Here is a 23,474-nt window from a genome sequence, read left to right on the forward strand (position 1 = left end):
ATAACATGGCTAAGAGAAACTGAGCTGAAATGGGCACTTAAATAACCAAAATGCAAACCAGTAAACCACATATGAAAGGGAGAGAGATCTTATCAATCTAATCCCATTTGTACTTTTTACTTTGTCAGTCATAATGAAATACAACTTCCATAGGATTCTGATACTTTAATTGCTAGAACAAAATTATTATTCAAAAGCAAACTTTCAGCTGTCTGATTATATCTTTTAAGTGAAAGGTGAAAGATCAAAAATCCTATTTTGAAGATACTCAAGAGTCATGGACCAATTCGAGTGCACTAAAACAGCTTTCAGCATCATAGCCTACCTACTGCAGCCCACGGAATTGTTCACACCTCTATATGGTCCCCGTGAAGTGAACTGATCTGCCGATCAGACCAATTGACAGGACCAGATAGCAACAAATTAGGCCGTTTCAGTTATATGAGACCAGACATAGACTACTTTGGACTCGGTAAATGTTAATCCTCTTACAACAACTGCAACAAGTTGTGCTAATCTTGCTAACTAAATTCTTTTTAGATTATATTGGATGTAATGGAATAATTGGATTCAAAACTACACATCTAAATAGTCCAAACATCTTTTTGATCTCAGAGCTGAACAGCTGCAACATGATTAACTAGTGCTCAACTTGCCAATGCCCACTAAAAACTGATCAAACGATAACAATCACCACTAGCAATATGGTGTCATGTTCTGATCATAAATAACGCATGAAAGTAAAATCATGTGAATTACATACAATAACAGAGAAGGCCAGGAAATATAGCAAAGGACAAATTATCGAATCTTACCACACAAAGAAGCTGCCGCTTCCCTGGATTGTCAGCTACCTGATTAGTAAACTTTGCTTCTAAAACCACAATTAGTGCAACATTATCCTGCAGACAAAGAAGAATTTACAAGATATCTTAGAGGAACTCATACCATAAGAGAACATATATATATCCAAGTTAGCTTAAAACATTTATTACCTTAACCAAACAATTTAAAGAAGCTTTCTTCTGAGTAGTTTGAACTGCAACCTCAGTCAAGGACTGAGCAGCCTTATTAAATTCAACCTGCGAAAGACATTACTTGATTTATCATGAACATGTAAAACTCCACATACCACGTTAGAACTACTTACGAACCTCATATTTTTTGACATGGGAAAATCTATCTCTACGGAAAAATATAGCACAACCATCAATTGTATGGATATTTTCTCTGTAAACCTGCATCATAAATGATGTAAGTTACAAACAGAAGAGTAATATTTCTAAATTAGTGAGGTGAGAGTCAAGGAGTTAAGCAACCTCATTTGTCTTCCTCTTATATAAAGCTTGATACCCATGTTTATCCAGCTCAGGGGCAAAAAAAACATCAAAATGGTCGCTTTGCACCTGAAAAGATAACAGTTGACATGGAGGCTTATTCCAAAGCCAAATCAAGTAGAGAGAGAGAATGAGTGAGAAAGAGAAAAACGTAGAGAGAGAGATTTCGAAAGAAAAGTCAGTTTCCGATGAGATTTGGACGGCGTTCGTCGACAACCTTAGTAGGAGGGTATCTCGTCGCACTTTAAGGGAAATTTTCTTAGTCCATGGTCCTATTTTAAGAGTTTTTATTCCCAAAGAAACAAGAAATCCAAAATATAAATTCTCCACCTTTGCTTTTGTTCATTTTAAAAGTGAGTTTGGTATGAAGAAAGCCTTTGAAGTTTTAAATGGTGTAGTGATAGATGAGAGGAAGATTATAGTTAGATATAAGCAAGCTCAATCAAGGATAGTGGAGAAGAACTTTTTCTCACAGAAGGTTTCAAGTCAGACTATTGCACAAATATCAAACTCCAAAGAGGCAGATAACTCTAACAGAAGCATAAGGGATGCCAGAACTTAAAAAGATGTTTTGATGTCAAACAGAAGTGCAATGGGGAATAGGGACTTGTTATCCGATGATCTTCACAGGGGGAAAGTCAAGAAAAACATTTTAGAGATGTATATTCCATCGGAAAGTTAAAGTTGGGTTAAAAGGTCATTAACCGGGATTGTTAAACATTCACTACAGATTGAGTTAATTCAGAAGGCTTTATTTAATGATGGGTTTGATGTCCAAATTGCTAGATGGGGCCATGTCTGGAATTCTTGCGTTATAGTTTTTAATTCAATCGAGGAGATGATTGACATATGGATGAAGAGGAAAGAGGATATAGATCTATGGTTTGATCGATTGGAACCATTATTGAATGAGGAGGGTGTCCCAATGGCGTTATGTCTGGTGGAATTAATTGGGGTCCCTTTGTTATGTTGGAATGAATCTTTCTTCGAGAAAATAGCAGGGAGATGGGGAATTGTGGTAGGCTTACACGATGCAACTAGGAAAAGAGAAGACCTCACAATGGAAAGAATTTTAATGAAGGTGGCAAGACCTTATGATGTTCCGGATGTGACCATTCTTAGAGCATACGGAAGATCCTTTAAAGTCTGTATCAAGATCGGATCGGCGAGTATGTCATCAAGTTTTTTTTTCAGTGATTCTCCGGTGGGTTAAAAGATTTTAAGTTTATTCTTACTGGACCAGGATTCAAGATCAACAAGTTTGGGGAAATGGTTCAGAACCATGTTTCAGTAGAGAATGACAGCAGTATGAAAGAAGTTTTGGAGAAAAACCCAATTATAGAACAGTCTGTTGGTACTGGAACAGAGGTTAATGAAGCAGAGTTAAGGTTGGTTGAATCCATCACTATTAATTCTGAAAATAATTCAAGGGGCAGACAGTTATATCATTCCAAGAGGTTGTTAACAACAAAAACTGATCTGCTAGAAACTAGAAGTATGTGCAGTTATAAAAGTGTCTACAAGAGGTCGAGGGATAGGAAACATTGGTTTGGCAATATCATGAAATTCATGCTCGAATCAGAGGAAGTCACAGTTTTTCAGGTAGGGAATCAAGTGGATTTTAACGCTAATAAACAGATTTGTTTAGCAGCAGACTTGATTGTCAATGGGAACAAGGATTCTATTGATAGAGGTTCAATGAACGGGAGTGTGGACAGGGAGATCAAAGGATGGTTTTCAGAAGAAGACTGCTTTAGTTTCAAATCTGGTTTGTTCATCAGAAGAGCCAAAAGAACTCTGTTAAGGGAAGCACTTGAACATGTGAGCATTGCTATAGCCTCCTCTTCAGCTTTCTCAGATTTATTGGAGGAAGCTTTAGCTATATGGGAGGTAAGCAAGCTTTTGGGGTGTCTTTCAAGGAAGGGAAAGAAGCCTTTTTGCAAAAAATCATGTTCTTAGAGAAAGTTTATTCAAGGTGATGTTGAAGGTGATGATGTTTTGTTTCCAAACTTACAATGATGAAGACAAAGTTAATCATTTGCTCTTGGAATGATAAGGGTTTAGTAAAAAAAAAAAGAGGGTTGTTCAGAATTTAACTGCTCAAATCCAGCCTACTTTTCTATAGCTGCAAGAAACTAAGACAGAGAAGATTCAAAGGTTTTTTTTAGGGAATAACAAGTTAACAACATAGAGAAAGTTAGAGAGAGAGAGAGAGTATTCCAAAAGCAAGTTTTTTGTCGCAAATCTTAGAGAGGTTCATGGAGGAATTACTTGGTCAGCTTTCGTTGATAATCTTAGTAGGAGTGTGCGTCGTAGTGATTTATGGGATCATTTTAGTCATTTTATTAAAGTTATTAAGGTTTTCATTTCGTTTATCAATAACAGACCGAAGAATAAGGTAAATACGTTTGCGTTCGTCCATTTTGCAAGCAAGGAGGATCTGTGTAATGCAGTGGAAAAGATTAACAACGTCTTGATTGATGGGAGGAGGATTTCAGTGGCTGTAGCCAAATATCAGAAACTATCTGGGTCAAAGAGGAAGATAGATGGGAGGGTTTATGGGGTAAATAGTGTTGGTATCAGTGGGGAAAAGATTAAAAGATTGCCTTCTCCAGTTGGAAGGGTGAGGAAGATAGAGATGTTGGATAAGTTTCATGATGGTAGGTCCTATAAGGATGCAGTTGTTGGGGTGCTTAAAGAGTCAGAGGGTGTGCAAGAAGGAAGTCATTTTAATTCGAATGAGTCAAAAAACACTAAGGATGTTTTTATCCCGGTGGAGGATAGGGTCTGGCTGAGATCGTCACTTACTGGTATTTGCAAAGATATTTTTGAATTTCATGTTGTGCAGAAAGCATTAAGGAATGAAGGCATCAACGTAAAGGTTGTGAGGTGGGGTCTTGCTAAGAATGCGTGCCTGGTTGTGTTCCAATCGGTGGAGGAGAAGACTTTAGCGATGGAAGGAAAATGGGAAGCTTTGTCTTTCTGGTTTGAAAGGTTGGAGCCTGTTTTGGATGAGGAAAGCATTCCTCGAGCTTTTTGCACGATCTCCATGATAGGAGTTCCTTTAAATTGCTGGTCCGTTCCGTTCTTCACTAGGGTGGTATCCAGGTGGGGTAAGTTAGTGAAAATCAAAGATGAAACTGCTCAGAGAGTTGATTGTAGAGTTGCGCAGATGCTTCTCAAGGTTGTTAGTCCTTTTGACATCCCTGATCATACTACTATTACTACGAATGGAAGGAAATTTTTGATAAAAATTAAGGTTGATGGTGGGGATGATATCTTTCCTGAATTTTTAGAAATTGCTGAAGAGGGTGTTCCAGAAGATCCTTGGGTGGAGAGATCCTCCGTTTGGAGTCTAGAGGATGTTCAGGCGCAGCATGGAGGTCACGTGGGTTGTCAGGTTATGTCAGAAACCCATAATAGGGTGCCTGAATGGGTCCTAGGCTCACAACTTGGTAATATCACAGAATCCAAGAGAGTTGTCTCCTCTCAGCATGAAAAGTCAAAAGGCCTTTTTGAAAGTGAGAGAAGCGAGAAAAGTACGGGGGGGGGATCTCTATAAGCAGGACAAAGTTGACCAGGAGATTGGGCTTCATATAGGCCTTGGAGAACATCGATTGAGTGGCCTGGATCAAGAAAATTGCCAACTAACTATGGGCCGACTTTCTTCTTCACCAGTTATAGTTAAGGATTCAGTAAGGACTGAAGATAGAGAGGGGTTTGCGGTTGGTTTTAAGTTGATAAGTTCAAGAGTTGGTTCATAAAAATGTTCTGCAAGTTCGTTATCCATGAAGACTGCTCCGGTTGGAAGGAAATTCATCAAAAGTCACAAGAATATTTGTCAAGAATATCTAAATTAAATATTAGGATTGTTAACTAGATATTTTATTCTGTTAGTTATTAGATAGGATCAATTTTAATTAGATAGAACCAGTTTTTATTCTGTTAGTTATTAGACAGGATCAGTTTTAATTAGATAGAATCCATTTTATTCTGTTGCTAATTTTATGCATCTTTTTATGTAAAGTTATTACATTGTAAACTCTATTTAAGTCATCCATATTCGACAGAAATAAATATGATTCATTCGGAACAAGTTTTTTTCCAACTATAATGGTATCCGAGCCTAAATGGCCAAACCCTACGATGATACCTCTGGTATCACCCTAAACACTGAATCCTTCCAAAACATATCCATCACTTCTCATAAGTTGAATGGAAATAATTTCTTACAGTGGTCACAATCTGTGAAACTGTTTATTCGTGGCCATGGAAAATTTGACTATCTCTCAGGTACCACTACGAAACCTGCCGAAGAATATGAAGAATCTGAAAGACGGGAGGCAGAAAACTCGATGGTTATGCCTTGGCTCATAAATTCCATGGATCCGAGTGTAGGGAGAACTTATCTCTTCCTACCTACTGCTCATGACATTTGGAATGCTGTGAACGAGACATATTCTGATCTCGGGAATGCAGGACATTGGTTTGAGCTAAAAACTCTATTATGGAGGCTAAAACAAGGAGAAAAACTATCACTCAATACTACACCAACCTCAAGACCTTGTGGCAAGAGGTTGACATGTTCAGTGACTATGAATGGAGTTGTTCTAAGGATAGGACTTTATTCCAGAAGATGGTGGAAAAAGAACGCGTCTTCGAATTCTTAGTCGGCCTTAACAAGGAATTGGATAAAGTCAGAGGGCGCATTCTTGGTCGTGAACCACTACCAAGCACAAGAGAAGTCTTCTTCAAAGTCAGACGAGAGGAGAGTCGGCGGACAGTCATACTTGGAGGCCACTCATCAAATCCCACCGAGTCTTCTGCCTTGTTCTCGGGTCAGCCACCACGTCGCAACAATCGTCGGAACGACAGAGATCGGCCAATCTGCAAGCATTGCAACAAGCCGGGACACACTAAAGCCAAGTGTTGGAAGCTACACGGGAAGCCAACTAAAATATTTTCAGCCAATCGGAATTCTCGTAATGCAAAGGGATTTCATACCTCATCTGAAGATGCTTCTGAAGAGCCGAAACCTACCTCAGAACCGTCTGCCTTCAGCAAAGAACAACTAGAGCAATTGCATCAACTAATGAGTTCTCATTCCATATCCAACACTCCTAACCCATCATCTTATATTGCCTCTTCATCATTAGCCCATAAAGGTACATATCCTACAGCTTTCATAGCCGGTTCTAAATCAAACCCTTGGATCATAGATTCAGGGGAAACAGATCTCATGACCGATAGTTCCTCCATATTCTCATCTTATTTTCCTTTATCTGGTAATCTGAAAGTAAAAATTATTGATAGTTCCCTAACCTCTATAGATGGAAAAGGCTCTATCATTATTTCTCCATCTCTCACATTACTAAATGTCCTATATGTCCCAAAGCTCTCTTGTAATCTCATCTTTGTTAATCGTATTATTCATGATTGCAAATGCATTGCTACAATAACATTTGCTGGATTTGAATTTTAGGACCCTTGTTCGGGGAAGATGATTGGCAATGCTATGGAGGTTGATAGACTCTATCACTTGGTCACAGAAAATCCTTCAGATAAACAAGTTCAGAAACCAAGATGCTTTACTACCTTGTCTTGTGAGAATGAAATAATGTTGTGGCATTATAGGTTAAGTCATCCTAGTTTTAATTACTTGAAATATTTGTTTCCAAATCTTTTCAAAAAAAAAGGACGGTTTTTCTTTTCAGTGTGAAGTTTGTGAATTGGCAAAACATCATTGATCTGTTTATCCATCTTTGAAGTATATGCCATCAAAACCTTTTTCTCTTGTGCATAGTGATATTTGGGACCCTTCATGAGTAAAAACAGCCTCAGGATCTATATGGATCATCACATTCATTGATGATCACACTAGAGTCACGTGGATTTATTTACTAAAAGAAAAATCCGAGGCAGCAAGTGTTTTCAAAAAATTTCACTCACTGTTCAATACTCAATTTCAAGCAAATATTCAAGTTCTTAGAACCGATAATGGTCGAGAATATTTTAATGCAATCTTAGGTGATTTTTTGAAATAAAAAGGAATTATTCATCATAGTTCTTGCGTTGATACTCCCCAATAAAATGGATTTGCTAAAAGAAAAATAGGCATTTATTAGAGGTGGCTAGGGCTTTACTGTTTGCTATGAATGTTCCTAATCGTTTTTGGAATGAAGCACTCTTAACAGTGTCTTATTTGATAAATCGAATGCCTACAAGAGTTCTTAATTATCACTCCTTTGCAAGCTCTAAAGAATATATTTCCTGAAAATAGATCTTTCACTAATTTAACACCTAAAATTTTTTGTTGTATTGCTTTTGTTCATATACACGGCCAAAATAGAGGAAAACTTGATCCCCGAGCACATAAATGCATATTTCTAGGTTTTTCACCAACACAAAAAGGGTATAAATGCTTTGATCCTAAATCTGGGAAGTATGGATGTCACGTTGTTTTAAAAATAACCTTTTTTGACAAAAACTCTCTTCCGGGGGAGAATGACTCTGAAATGAGTTTTTGGGAACAAACGTCCTTGCCAAAATTGGTTGTAAATAGCTCAGTGGAACCAATTCATATTTCTGTAACTAATCCTAGGATTTCACAACCTGTAACTAATCCTAGGATTTCACAACCTATAAATTCACAACCTCGTGAGACTCAGGTAGAAACTGACTTGGAACCACCTACTGAAGTTTGTGTTTATTCTAGAATGATGACTCGACCAAGTAATGCTCCACCGGCCCCCAAGGTATGCCAACTATCGGACTCGACTATGGTTCAAGGTACGACTTCTCTTTCTCCTATTTCTTCTCCAAATTTAGAGCCTTCTACAGAATTCTTTGAACCCATAGCCTTGCGCAAAGGTGTCAGATCATGTACCACAAAACATCTAATATCCAATTTCGTGTCTTATCATAAACTCTCTCCAGATTTCAAAGCTTTTTCCACCAGGATTATGGATGATGAACTACCTAAGTCGATATATGAAACTCTAGAGGTTCCGAGATGGAGAGAGGCAGTTTTTGAGGAGTTAAAGGCCCTGAACAAGAATGACACGTGGGATCTAACTCCTTTACCTGAGGGGAAACGATCTATAGGCAGCAAGTGGGTGTTCACCATCAAATACCATGCAGATGGCTCGGTCAAGAGATATAAAGCAAGACTTGTAGCACGAGGCTTCACTCAGACCTTCGCTCATGTGGCCAAACTAAACACCGTACGTGTCCTACTCTCACTAACCGCCAAACTGGATTGGACGCTTAGACAGCTTAAAGTGAAGAATGCGTTCCTAAACGGTGAGCTAGAAAAAGAGGTGTTTATGGAAGTTCCTCCAAGCTTTGATGAATTGAAGAAGGATGACAGGGTCTGTAAGCTAAAGAAATCCATTTATGGATTGAAATAATCTCCGAGAGCCTGGTTTGAGAGATTCACGAGAGCTGTGAAACAACAAGGTTACACTCAGGCCCAGTCCGGTCATAATATGTTCTACAAACACAATAATGGTAAAATTACTATTTTAATTGTGTATATAGATGATAGGAACCCTGAAGAAGAATGACACGTGGGATCTAACTCCTTTACCTGAGGGGAAACGATCTATAGGCATCAAGTGGGTGTTCACCATCAAATACCATACAGGTGGCTCGGTCGAGAGATACAAAGAAAGACTCATAGCACGAGGCTTCACTTAGACATACAGCCTTGACTACAAGGAAAACTTCGCTCCTGTGGCCAAACTAAACACCGTACGTGTCCTACTCTCACTAGCCGCCAATCTGGATTGGACTCTCAGACAGTTTGATGTGAAGAATACGTTCCTAAACGGTGAGCTAGAGGAAGAGGTGTTTATGGAAGTTCCTCTAGGCTTTGATGAATTGAAGAAGGATGGCAGGGTCTGCAAGCTAAAGAAATCCATTTATCGATTGAAACAATCTCCGATAGCCTGGTTCGAGAGATTCACGAGAGTTGTGAAACAACATGGTTACACTCAAGCCCAGTCCGATCATACTATGTTCTACAAATACAATAATGGTAAAATTGCTATTTTAATTGTGTATGTAGATGACATTGTTATGACAGGAGATGACACAGTAGAGTTGGATTCACTGAAGAACTTCTTATCCAACCAGTTTGAAGTCAAGGATCTATGACAACTCAAATATTTCCTTAGAATGAAGGTGGCTAGATCCTCAAAAGGTATAATTATCTCATAAAGAAAATATGTCCTCGATATCTTAAAAGAGACCGGATTAGTCGGATGTAAACCAGTGGCGACTCCTATTGATCCGAATCAAAAACTCGAAAAAAAAGATGGTGCTGAGCCTGTGGACAAGAATCGGTATCAGAAGCTGGTGGGGAAACTGATTTATTTGGCTCATACGAGACCAAATATTGCATTTGCCCTGAGCTTGGTTAGTCATTTTATGCATTGTCTCTCAGAAAAACACTTCAAGACTGTTTACTGGATTCTTCATTACTTGAAATGGAGTCAGGGTAAAGGAATCATGTTTTCGAAGAATGGAAGTTGAAGAGTGGAGATCTTCACTGATGCTGATTGGGGAAGAAGTTCTACAGACAGAAGATCTACCACCGGTTATTGCTCCTTTGTATTGGGTAACTTAATTACTTGGAGAAGCAAGAAGCAACCAGTTGTCTCTAGAAGCAGTGCGGAGGCCGAGTTCAGAGCCATGGCGCAAGGAGTATGTGAGCTATTGTGGCTTAGGAGAATCTTGGAGGAGCTGAAGGTTGAAGGAGATAAACCGATGAAGTTGTATTGCGACAACAAATCGGTAATCAGTATTGCTCAGAATCCTGTACAGCATGACATGACCAAACATGTCAAAATAGATTGACATTTCATCAAAGAGAGGCTAGAAAATGGTGATATCTGTATATTGTTTGTTCCATCATCAGAGCAGCTCGCCGATGTTCTCACCAAGGGACTATTTACTACGATGTTCGAAGGATTTCTGTCCAAACTGGGAATGATCGATATCTATTCTCTAGCTTGAGAGGGGTGTCGAGAATATCTAAATTAAATATTAGGATTGTTAACTACATATTTTATTCTGCTAGTTATTAGATATGATCAGTTTTAATTAGATAGAATCAGTTTTTATTCTGTTAGTTATTAGATAGGATCAGTTTTAATTAGATAGAATCAATTTTATTCTGTTGCTAATTTTATGCATATTTTTATGTAAAGTTGCTACATTGTAAACTCTATTTAAGTCAGCCATATTCGACAGAAATAAATATGATTCATTCAGAACAAGTTTTTTTTCAATTATAAAATTTATTGTAGGTCGAATGATAGAAAGATCTGGAATCAGGTTGTGCAGGATTGTAATAATGTGCAGGATTACAAGGAGAATTTACGAGGGGCATTCAAGGGTGTATTGGGTAGAGCTTTAATTTCTAGAGGTTGTCTTTTTGAAATTTCAGAGGCTGTTGGTTGTTCGGTAAAGGATATGGGTAGGTCTATGGCGAACAGACCTTACAGGAGACTTAAAAGGTCTCTCATTAGGGAAGCAGTAGATCATGCTAGTGTTGATATTGTATCCTCTTCAGCTTTTCCTTTGCTGTTGGAGGAAGGAATTGCTACATGGGAAATTAGTAAGATATTGGGAATATCTTTCAAAGAGGGGAATGAAGCTTTTCTACATAAGATTGTTGAATTGGATAAAGGGTTGAGTGGGGCTACTTGACCTCGAGCTATGTCCTTGGGCTATTTTGGGTTAAATTTATTTTGAGTGTCATGACTAAGCTAAGTATCTTGTCTTGAAACGTTAGGGGTTGGGTAAAAAAGAGAAATACAGGGCTGTGCAAAAACTTGTTTCTGAGAAAAACCATTGTTTCTTTTTCTACAAGAAACAAAACTTGAAAAGCTACCAATATCTTTTTTAAGGAGAAGTGGTTTGAATAGGCTACGAAGGTTCGTTGAGTCACCAGCTATAGGTTCATCTGGTGGTATTTTAAGTTGTTGGGATGATAGTACTTTTGAGGTAGAAGATCGGCATATTCATAGGAGGTTTATTATTGTCTTTGGAAAGTTCAAGTCCAACCATATTAGGTGTGGCTTCATAAACGTGTATGGTCCGTCTGTGGAGGAAGAGAAGGCTGGTTTTTTTTTTGAAGAATTTGAAATGTTTTTAAACGGGTTCGGTATCCTTTTGTGTATGGGTGGGGATTTTAATGCCTACTTAAATGAAGAGGAGAAGCTAGGTAGAGCTCAGAACAGAAATACATTGGAAATTTTCAATCACTTTATTCAGCAATAAGGGTTTATTGATTTGCCACTTGTTGGGGGAATTTTACCTGGAGCAGTAATCAGGAGTTACCGACTTTTGTAAAATTAGACATGTTTCTGGTGAATTCTAATTTCTTAGCAGAATTCTCTGGTATCAATCAATTTTTATTTCCTAAATCTATCTCCGATCATAATGCAATTATTCTGGAGATTAGGGGAAGAAAATTGGGGTAAGAGACCCTTTAGGTTGTTTAGCTATTTAATGACTGGGGATGGTTTTGAGAAGATGGTTGCTGAGTCTATTAAGGTGTTCAAAGAAAAGAAGTCTAGTGTTGGAATTTTTAACATTCTCGGGAATACAAAGACTGCTATTAAGAGCTGGTCTGGGGATAGAAAACAATTTCCTCGAGTGGAAATTTCTGTGCTACAAGACAAAATTCATCATATTGAAATGAGGATGCAACAAAATCTGTCTCCCTATACTGTTGTCAATTTGACAGAGTTGAGGCTCTTGAGAAATGAACTTTAGAGACTTCTCAGAATCGAGGAGCAAATTCGGGTTCAAAATTTGAGAGAGAAGTGGGTTAATGGTGGAGACCGTAATTCTAAGTACTTTCACACTTGCGCATCCATTAGGAGGAGGCAGAATTCTCTGCTTGCTCTCAATGTTGATGGTGTCATTACCAAGGATCCATGTACTATCAAGTCCAGTGTCAGGGAACATTTCTTTAAAGCTTTTAATTGTTGTTCAACATTGGAAGTGGAGGATATTAAGTTGGACTTTTCGAGAATTTCTATACAGCAAAATCTTTTGTTAGAGAAGGAGTTTACAGAAGATGAAATTTGGGAGACCGTTAATTCTTGCGATAGTGATAAAGCTCCTGGGCCAGATGGGTTGAACATGGGATTTTTTAAGAAGTTATGGTCTATATTGAAAGGTGATATATTGAAGTTTTTCCACAATTTCTATTTGGGAAAGGAGTGAGAGCATGGCATTAACCATTCTTTCTTAACTCTCATCCCGAAAGGCTCTAATGTTGGTAGCTTAGATAATTTCAAACTTATTTCCCTTGTAGGTGGGATGCATAAGATCTTTTCTAAGTGTCTTTCGAGAAGGGTGAGATGTTGCATCAGTGATATTATCAATGAGTCTCAATTTGTTTTTATACCTGGGAGACAAATTTTGGATTGTTCTTTTATTTATAATGAAGGAATTGATTTATGGAGGAAGAAAGGTTTGAAGGGTTGTGTATTTAAGGTAGACTTCAAGAAGGCTTATGACTCGGTAGATTTGGACATTCTATTTAAAGTTATGGCTAAGATGGGGTTCGGTTCACAATGGTGTAGTTGGATTCGGATGTGTGTTTCTATAACTTCGGTATCAGTTTTGGTAAATGGGGTTCCAACTACTAAATTTCCTATGGCTAGAGGCCTTAGATAGGGTTGTTCCCTATCCCCTTTGCTGTTTAATCTCGTTGGAGAACTGCTTCATCTGTTGCTCTGTAAAGCATTATCTTTGGGTTTGTTTAGTGGTCTGGTGGTTGGTAAAGATGAGGCCTCAGTCAATTTATCTTATATGCAATTTGTAGATGATCTTATCATTTTCTGCAATGCTTCGAAGACTCGGATTGTTAATGTTAAGAGGATTCTTCGTGTGTTCGAGTTATGTCTGGCCTGAAGTTGAATCTGTCTAAGAGCATATTATTTGGTGTTAATATTAATGAGGAAGATGTTCGTCAGTGGGCTAATGATATCAGTTGTTCAGTATGACATTTTCCTATGGAGTACTTGGGGTTGCCTCTTGGTGCTAAGAGAAATTCTATGTTGTTGTGGGATCCGGTAGTTCAAAAGTTTCATTTGAAGCTAGCCGGATGGATGGCGAAGACTTTATCAATGACAGGGAGGCTGGTTTTACTGAAGGCTGTTTTGGGATCCCTTCCTATTTATTTCATGTCCAATGTTCAAGATTCCTTCATCGGTGATTGTTAAGCTAAATTCCATCATGGCCAGATTTTTATGGGGAGGAGGAGTTGAGGCCAAAAAAATCCATTGGGTTAATTGGACAAAAGTGTGTTCTGGAAAAAGTGTTGGTGGTCTTGGTGCTTTAGACATTAGTTATATGAATAGAGATCTATTAGGGAGATGGTCTTGGAGGTTTGCTAATGATAAAAAGTCAATGTGGAAGAAGGTTATTTGTTGTAAATATAATCTGGATCCCAGTTTTCTGATGTTTAACGAGAAACTTCCTGCACATGCTTCTTGGATTTGGAAATCGGTGGTCCATAACCATTTCAAGCAAGATCAGTTTGGAGCTAAGTTTCGAAGTATGTTTAAAGTCTGAGTGGGGGATGGAGGGAGCATCAGATTTTGGCTTGATAGTTAGGCACATGATTCCCCTCTTAAAGTGGTTTTTCCCAGAATGTTTGTGTTATCTATAAACAAGAATGGGAAGTTTATTGAGTTTGGGGTGTTTTGGTCAACAATGTGGTCTTGGCATGTTCATATGAGAAGGAATTTGAGTAACTGGGAATTGTCTCAGTATGTTGTTTTAATGGCTTTGATCCATAATATCACTCTTTCTCAGGAGTTATCAGATGGGTTAGTTTGGTGCGGGAATGGGGAAGGAGTCTATACTGTCAGTTCGTGTTAAGTCTTGTTGTCCTGCTGGTACAACAAATCGTTTTTGGAAGAAATACGTTTAGAGGGGTTTAATGCCTCATAGAGTGGAGGTCTTTTTGTGGCAAGTGGTGATACAGAGACTGCCAGTAAAACTTGAGTTACAGAGGAGAGGAGTCGCATCTATTGTTGATGTTGCTTGCCCTTTTTGTGAAAAGGTAGATGAAACCTCATCACACTTATTCTTTTCTTGCTTGGTGGCGTGGTCCTTATGGAATAAATTTATGAGTTTTTGGGGAGTTTCTTCAGTTTTTCAAGTCAATGATCAAAGTTTTATGGTTTCTTGGGATGAATTGGTTCCTAATTCTAAAATTTGGTCCTTCATTCCGGGGGTGGTTCTATGGACAATTTGGAAATGTAGGAATGTCGTTGTGTTCGAGGGGGGAGGGTAGATCAGATTGATCTATTCTTTATGGCAAGATGTAGGTTGGCTTCTTGGTCCTTAGCTTACTACAAGGTTGTATCTATTCCTAAGGACTCTCTCATTTGTGACCCTTCACTTGGGGATTGTTGCTCTTTCTCAAGCTCTCATATTATCAAAATTGTGTCTTGGTCTCACCCTCCAAAGGGCTTTATTAAGTTGAATGTTGATGTGGCAGTGACTGTAGACTGGAGGAAGAGTGGTGTTGGGGGCATCATAAGAGTTCACTATGGTTCAATGTTGGGTTCTTTTCAAGAGGCAGCTGGTCCAGGTCCTCCTATTTAGATAGAACTTAAGGCTATTAAGAAAGGGTTATCATTCTTTGCTTCGATTCAAAAAAGTTTTAAGGACATGTTAATTGTTGAATCATACAGTAAATTAGCAGTGAAATGGGTCAAGAATATCGACCGTTGTCCCTATGTGTACTTAGACATTGTGACAGCTATTTTTGATAAGATTAGAGGTTTGAATGGTAGTATTAGATGGGTTGCTAGGTCAGCCAATGTTGAGGCTAATAGTTTAGCTAAGGCTGGTATTGGATAGATACGATGTTTTCATTTGGTTGGTTGGGTTATCAGTTAGGCTTTGGGTTAGTTATCTGTAAGAGAGACTGTATGGTTGTTTCTATGTTTTTGTAACTTGTGGTTATCAATGAATTATTTAAGCACTCTTTTCCTCCTTTCGCTGATTAAGGAGCACCTTGTGATCCTTTAATCATGAAGGGAGTTTTTAACGAGGCCTATCATTCCTATAAAAAATGTTTTTTTAGTAGTGGGTTAAACAATCTTAGAGGTGTTATTGAATCTCCTTCGATCGAATCCTCATGGGGTTTATTATGTTGTTGGGATGATAATATTTTTGAGTTGGAAAGTCAGCATGTTAGCAGGAGATTTATAGCTGTTATGGGTAAATTTCGAACTAACAATTTCAGCTGTGGGTTCATCAATGTTTATGGCCCATCAGTGGAGGAGGAAAAAACCAGTTTTTTGAAGAATTAAGTCTTTACTTAAGTGGTCAGAACTGTCCCGTTTGTGTAGGAGGGGATTTCAATGCTTTCTTGTATGAAGAAGAGAAGATTGGCAGATGGCAGAATAGAAATTCAATGGATATTTTCAGTCAGTTTATTCTTAAATTTGGTCTTATTGATCTTTCTATGACTGAGGGTAGGTTTACTTGGAGTAATAACCAAGATAATCCCACCTTTGTAAGATTGGATCGGTTTGTAGTTGATAGTCAATTTTTGGCTACATTTCCTGGCATCATTAAGTCATTTCAAGATTTGTTTCAGACCACAATGCTATAACTATTGAGAATAAGGGTATAAATTGGAGTAAAAAACCTTTCAGATTATTCAATTACTTGATGGAGGAGGAAGGTTTTGAGGATTTGGTTAAGTCTGCTATTCAAAACAACAAGAAAAATCAAAGGAAAGTGGGTGTTTTTAATCTTCTGAAGAGTACCAAATGTGCAATCAAAAAGTGGGATGGGAAGAGAGATCAGTATCCATGAGCTTTGATTACCGAATTGGAAAAGAAAATTCACAAGTTAGAGGTCGACGTCCAGCAACAGCAAGGTGTTATTGACAGTGAAGTACTAGCAGAATTGTGGAGACTTTATAGAATTCAGGAGCAGATTTATTTCCAGTATTCCAGATCGAGATGGATAAAAAATGGTGATCGTAATAACAAATATTTCCATACTTGTGCTACAGTGAGAAAAAAGAGGAATGCATTGAATGCTCTGAACATTCGGGGAAAGACTATTCAAGACCCGAATGAAATAAATGCCACAGTAAGGGATTACTTCTTTAAAATATTCAATGAGCGATCCACATTGGAAACTGAAGACATAAGGCTGGATTTTTCCAAAAATACTTTCGAGCAAAGTCAGTTGTTAGAGAGAGAATTTTATGAGGAGGAGATTTGGGAAACTTTAAAGTCTTGTGACAGTAATAAAGCCCCAGGGCCGGATGGTTTAAATTTGGGGTTTTTTAAGAGGTTCTGGCATGTTCTTAAGGAAGATATTATGAAATTCTTTCATAATTTCTATTTGGGGAAAGAATGGGAACATGGTATAAACCATACATTTATCACTCTCATTCCAAAGAATTCGAATATTGGTGGCCTAGAAGATTATAGACCCATAAGCTTAGTTGGTGGGCTATATAAGATCTTGTCTAAGTGTCTATCAAGGATGTTAAGGAGCTGCATTTCAGACATTATCAGTCCTTCTCAATTTGCTTTCATCCCTGGTCGACAAATTTTGGATTGTTCTTTAATTGCTAATGAGGGGATTGACTTTTGGAGGAAGAATGGGTTAAAGGGCTATGTTTTTAAAGTTGATTTTAAGAAGGCATATAACACAATCGACTGGCCTATTTTATTCAAAGTAATGGAGAAAATGGGCTTTGATTCTAGATGGAGTGGCTGGATCTCGAAATGTGTCACAACATTCTTCTGTATCAGTCTTGGTTAACGGGGTTTCTTTAGAGGAATTCCCAATGGCAAAAGGTCTTCGCCAAGGCTGTTCCTTGTCTCCTCTGTTATTCAACATAGTAGGGGAACTTCTTAATTTAATGATCCTTAAGGCTGTTTCAGAGGGATTATTTTCGGGTATGGTTATGAGCAGGGAGGAGGGGACTTTCAAATTATCTCACCTACAATTTGTTGATGACCTCATAATTATTGTGGTGCATCGAAGCAACAGATTATAAATGTTAAGAGGGTGCTTCGAGTGTTCGGAGTTATGTCTGGTCTTTAATTGAATTTAAAGAAATGTAAACTATTTGGGGTTAATTTGAATAAAGAGGAAGAGAATGGGAAAAGGCTGTTGGATGTTCAATTGGTAGCTTTCCTTCAGAGTACGTAGGACTTCCTCTTGGAGCACAAAGAAATTCAAATCTTCTGTGGGATCCAGTGGTTCACAGTTTCAACAAGAAGTTGGCGGGTTGGAAGGCATCCTCACTTTCTATGGCAGAGAGGTTGGTATTAATTAAAACAGTCTTATGCTCACTTTCTACATATTTTTTGTCATTGTTTAAGGTTCCGGCTTCGGTCTACAGGTCCTTAAACTCAATCATGTCCAATTTTTTATGGGGCAGAGGAAATGGTAAAAATAAAATTCATTGGGTGGGCTGGTCCACTGTGTGCAAACCAAAGTTCGAATGTGGGTTGGGGGTTTTGAATATCAACATGGTAAATAGAACTCTTTTAGAAAAGTTGTCTTGGAGGTTTGCAAATGAAAGGAATGTGGTTTGGAGGAAGTTTATTTGTACTAAATACAATATAGACTATTCATTATTGTTGTTTGACAGTAAGGTTACTCTAAAATTTTCTTGGATATGGAGATCTTTGGTGAACAACCATTTCAGAGAAGACTATTGGTTGTAAAATTAGAAGCCTCTAGTTTTCATGTTGGTGACGGGAGTATCATTCGGTTTTGGGTTTTGGCAAGATGTTTGGGTTTTGGATCAACCATTACTGGTCATTTTCCTAGATTATTCTCCATTTCATTAAACAAGACTGGAAAATTACCCGAGTTTGCTGAATATAGCTCTAGGGTTGGTCTTGGGATGTTCAATTGAGAAGGGAATTGAATGATTGGGAATAGGAGCAGTGGTCTAATTTGATGGCAGTCATTTCAAACTTCTCCCTTTTTGTTGATTCCTCTGATGGGCTAGTTTGGAAGGGCACTGGAGATGAGGTATTTTCTGTCAAATCTTGTGTTAGTCATTGTTATTCAGGGACTTCAGGTTTAGAGGAGGTTCATTTATGGAATAATGTAATTTGGAAGGAATTGCTACCTCCAAGAGTTGAGACATTTGTATGGAAAGTGATTCTATAGAAGCTGGCAGTGAAGACAGTTCTGGTTAAAAGAGGTGTGAAGGGTATCGATGACTTGTTATGTCCTCTTTGCAAGCAGTTTGATGAGTCCCCCTCACATTTATTTTTTACTTGTTCAGTGGCTTAGTCTATTTGGAATAAATTCATGAGGTTCTAGAAGATTCACTCTGTTTTTCATGCTGTTGCAAAAAGATTTCTCCTACCATGGGCTGATTAGAGGACTAACTCACTCATATGGTCATTTATTCCGGGGGTCGTCCTATAGACCATTTGGAAATTAAGGAATTCTATTGTGTTTAAAGGAGGAAAGCTAGATCAAGCTGAACTTTTCTATTTAGCTAGGTTCAGGCTTGCTTCATAGTATTTAGCAAAGTATAAACAGGTTTTGATCTCTAAGGATTCTCTTATTGCTAATCCTTCATTGGGGGATTATTGTTTTCCTTACTCTAACCCGATTATAACTATTATTTCTTCCTTCAAATTAAAAGATGACTCGGGGTCGATCCTAGGATCTTTTAAGGAGTCTGTAGGTCCGGGGCCTCCTACTATGATGGAATTGAAAGCTATCCTTAAGGGCCTATCTTTCTTTTACTCTATTCGACACAGGTTCAAGGATCGCTTAATCATTGAGAGTGACTGCAGGGTGGCAGTTGACTGGGTTAAGGATATTGTTTCATATCCCGATGTTTATGCTTACATTGTTAAAAATATTATTGATGAGCTTAGAATTTGTGAAGGTGTTATTAGATGGGTTAATAGGACAGCTAATCTAGAGGCAGATGCCCTAGCTAAGGCTGGAATTGGTTGATTATTTTGTTAAGGGATGTAATTAGTTTGGTTGTCTATCTCCTTAAGGGAGCTATAAGGTGTTGTATTCCTATGTTCTAATCTTAATATTAATGAAATCATAAGGCACTATTTTCCTCCTTCCGTCGATTAAGGAACTGTTTTCAAGTTCCATTAATCATGAAGGGGGTTTTTAACGAGGTCGGCTATTCTTATAAAAAAAAAGATGCCCAGAGGCTCTAGATGACTTCTGGCTAATTATGAATGCATATATCAATACAGAACTTCCAACATCTAGAATCTTTTCACCTCATTTAACTACATTATCTTCTTTGTTTTCATCTAAAAACTGCACCCTTTTTAACAAAATTAGATACATAGAAACTTTTGCATCTAAAAGGATAATTAAACAAAAAATATTTAGAGCATATCATCTAAATTATGACCAATAAAATTGCACCATATTAGATATTTCCACACAAAATGTAACAGATAATGTTACACATACAGCTTTTTCCATGTATTAAAATTCAAAGCTGTGTCTCAGTTTAAATTGGAAGTTCTGAAAGAACAAATATCGTCAAACAATACAGAAGTATCACCTCTTGAACACAAACAATGTCAGCACGATAACCAACAATTTCCCTCAACAGGTTCTGTCTGCGATATGCCCAAGAAAGGGCCCATGAAGGGCAATAACTGTACAGCTCGCGGCTGGTATATGAATCAGACAAAATGTTGTACGAGAGAACAGTAAAAGTTCCAGAGGATGAAATGCGATCATCTGAATCCAGTTGTGTCATCATATCACCTCCACCTACCGGGATCAAATGCCGAGGACTAGGGGAAGGCGCTGGAATAACATAAGATGTCGAAATAGTATTGGGATGCCCCACAGGTAGTTTCGATGCTGCATCAATGACCACACATTCAAACTTGAGAACATGACCAATATCATATGTAGTTGGTGTATAGATTTTAGATCGTCCGACTTCAAACCAGGTTTCACCATCGCTCCTTTGTGTAAAGGAAGCAGGATACAGAGGTGTTGAACCATTCTTCAAGTTAGTGGTTGATGAATTAGTTAGAATGACACTAATATCTCCAGACCCTGTGCTATTGAAACGACCAAATATCTCTTCCTCTTCATTTCCATTTTCGTTTCCAGCACTTGCAGCACAGTCATGAAGAACACGATGATGTTTCCATGCATCTGAGAAGCACTGTGGAGAGCAATGGTAACTTTTAGCAGCATCTATTTTTGTCTTAACACAACCTAGACACTGCAAAGTGGATTGCTCAGAGGGATGTACACTACAGACAGCAACTTTCCTATCACTTTGTATGCGATACCTGAGAAACATACCCAAGAAAGGAGAAACATGTATTATACTAGTATACACCAAAACTTTTGAAACAATCATCTTGCTCTAATCCCACAAAAGAAACAATCTAATGAAAAGATCAACTTAAGGTACACACATCAGTTGAATAATCGATCATCAAATATTAGAATTTTACCAAACAACATAACCAAAGCATGTATAAGTTCAGTAACTCATAGTGGTAAAAGCTATTTTTCTTACCATGAAAAGCAGCAATTTAGAATTACAATGCTTAATATTCTCATCTAAGTTCAATTAAAACTAAAAAGCAGTTTTAATCAAATGCAAGTCTGTTAGCACCCTAACAAGCTAGAATTTCATTGCAATCTCTATGAACTAAAGAAGACAAACGAAATCTAAGTAAACCCAAAGAAAATATTGTCCAACTCAAAAGCAAAATCAAGAAACTACTTCTTTAGGCCTTCAAAAATTGCAAAAAAATGACACCATAAATCTAGCACATAGAGTAACAAAAGGCAGAGTGCTACAGATCAAAAGATAACATGATAAATCTAGCACATAGAGTAGCAACAAAAGGCAGATTGCAACAATTCAAAAACAATTATATGGTAAATCTAGCACATAGAGTAACAAAAGAGTGCAACAAATAAAAAGCAAACATAACATCTCCAAATGCAAAAGGGAAAAGCCTCAACTTGCCAAGGGCTTCCTTATGTAGTTATTAAAGGCAACCCATCAAAGAAGTATGTATACTAATTTACTATAACCAATCCAATAATACCACACCCAAGAAACTAGCTAAATCCTCAAAGCTGAAAGCCTCAACTTATAAAAGCTTTGGTGATTCAAAACTTTTCTCCTTGTAAACACTTAAGACCCACATAAAGCAGTCCACATATTTAGTGAAAGAACAATAAAAAAATACCAAACTAAAAGAAAAAGCTCAAAACCCAATTGCCCAATATGACAAATAACCAACTACAAAAACCTAAAAATAATAACAATAAAGCCAAAGGGAAAAAAGGGGAAGACTTTAACTCTTAATTCAAAAGTTCACGTAATTAATAAAAATGTAAATCATATAGGCCAAGATAGAGTCCAAAGTGGCTAGAACGATGTCCAAATGAACAACCTCATTAAGTAATCAATAGAAGAGCTAAAAATTTACTCGACATATTTAAAAACACTTACCACTTGTATCTCAATAAGTGACCATCAAGAGGGGCAGACTCAAGCACATCATCAGTGGTAACGGTCTTGTCTGGTCGGCGTAAGAGCACGTAAGGCGTGAGCTCACAACCAACAATTGGTATATCAGACGGGAGGTGCACCCGTAGCACGCTCAGCATGCTGTAACTTGTCTGGCTTCCTTTGTTTGTCACAGTTTGCAACGGTCACCTCTTTGTAAGCCTGACAAAGCCAATCCCACAATAGGAGGAGCAGTAGAACAAGAAATGTCCTCGAACCGATTAGCAATCCTACCATGGCAGAGTCCAAGGGGTGACGCAATTACTTGAGCCAAAAACCCGCCAGCCTTGACCACAATTCACCCTCTAGTTTTCAATTAAAATAAACCCTATAAAAGCTCTAAATTTAATCTCGAAAATATAGAAAAACAAAGCAAATAGCAGATCTTGAAACAAAAATTAGGGCTCGGGAAAAAATGATCGAAGGAAAAAGAAAACATAAGAAAAAATTGGGGACTTATGGGAGAGGGTTTTCGATAATTTTCCCAATAAATCACTGGTGATCGGTATATTTACCGATCTAACACCAGTCAGATTATATTTCCCGATCTAACACCCGTAGTAGTAAAGCGCGCCCCTGAATCGCGCTATACACTGATTTGGCGTCACGTGGGTATAGCGCGCCCCCTATCCCGCGATATACGGTGATCTGGCGCCACGTGGGTATAGCTCGCCCCCTGATCTGCGCTATACCTGGGTATCTGACACGTGAGGTATAGCGCGGTGTAGGGGGCGCGTTATACCCCTAAATACCCAACCCTTCACGTCCCCATCCTCAATCACTTTTATCACACCAAATTCTCTCAAATTCTCTAAATTTCTCTCAAATACTCTATCTTTTTAAGGTATATTTTATAATATTTTTACTATTATGTATTTACTTTATTTAATATTTTACTAATATAATTCTTTTGCAGATATATAATGGAAGGCAGTCTATTTCGCTTGGATGAAAATCATTTATCTCTACACTTTGCTGATACAGTAATGTTTAAACGTTTTAATTTAATTTAAATTATTTGTAATATTTAGTTGATTTATTTAATGCATGGTTATTAGATTAAAAATTAAATATCTCGACACTTTGCTGATACGGTAATATTTTAACGTTTTAATTTAATTTAAATTATTAGTAATAATTAGTTGATTTATTTAATGCATGATTATTAGATTAAGAATTAAATATCTCGACACTTTGTTGATACGGTAACATTTTAACATTTTAATTTAATTTAAATTATTAGTAATAATTAATTGATTTATTTAATGCATGATTATTAGAGTAAGAATTAATTTTTGTAATTATTTATTTTTAGGAGAATGATCGTGTATTAGATCATTTTATTAGGAATCTTAAGTTAGTGATACTCAGCCGTGTCTTGCCGTATTTAGTAGAGGTTAGATTCGGTTACATAGGTAGATATCAGGGTCACTATAAGATAGAGCCAGACCTGATTTCTGCCTTAGTAGAGCGATGGAGGCCGTAGATCCACACATTCCATCTTCCGTGCGGAGAGTGCACGATCACGCTTGAGGATGTTTCTATGCACCTGGGGCTTCCGG

General features: G+C 37.7%; 1 protein-coding gene across 1 annotated transcript; it reads right to left on the bottom strand.

Annotated features, from left to right (window-relative positions):
- Positions 1-608: 608 nt before the first annotated feature.
- On the bottom strand, positions 609-22,148 carry LOC120135519 (carbon catabolite repressor protein 4 homolog 1-like). The gene is made up of 7 exons (XM_039151793.1): positions 21,856-22,148; positions 19,921-20,671; positions 1,320-1,406; positions 1,155-1,238; positions 996-1,082; positions 816-902; positions 609-672 (listed from the first exon to the last, which is right to left on the bottom strand). Exons 1-7 carry the CDS (start codon positions 22,011-22,013, stop codon positions 637-639), a joined length of 1,290 nt encoding a protein of 429 aa, XP_039007724.1. The 5' UTR covers positions 22,014-22,148; the 3' UTR covers positions 609-636.
- Positions 22,149-23,474: the final 1,326 nt, after the last annotated feature.

The sequence above is a fragment of the Hibiscus syriacus genome, unplaced genomic scaffold (genome assembly GCF_006381635.1).
Source record: "Hibiscus syriacus cultivar Baekdansim isolate YM2019G1 unplaced genomic scaffold, ASM638163v2 tig00110610_pilon, whole genome shotgun sequence".
Taxonomy (NCBI): Eukaryota; Viridiplantae; Streptophyta; class Magnoliopsida; order Malvales; family Malvaceae; genus Hibiscus; species Hibiscus syriacus.

Coding starts and splice junctions, on each gene's coding strand:
- LOC120135519 (XM_039151793.1), bottom strand. CDS start 22,013: ATGCTGAGCGTGCTACGGGTGCACCTCCCGTCTGATATACCAATTGTT. Junction 20,672..21,855: donor CACTTATTGAGATACAAGTG/GTAAGTGTTTTT, acceptor TATGTTTCTCAG/GTATCGCATACAAAGTGATA. Junction 1,239..1,319: donor ATAAGAGGAAGACAAATGAG/GTTGCTTAACTC, acceptor TTTATGATGCAG/GTTTACAGAGAAAATATCCA.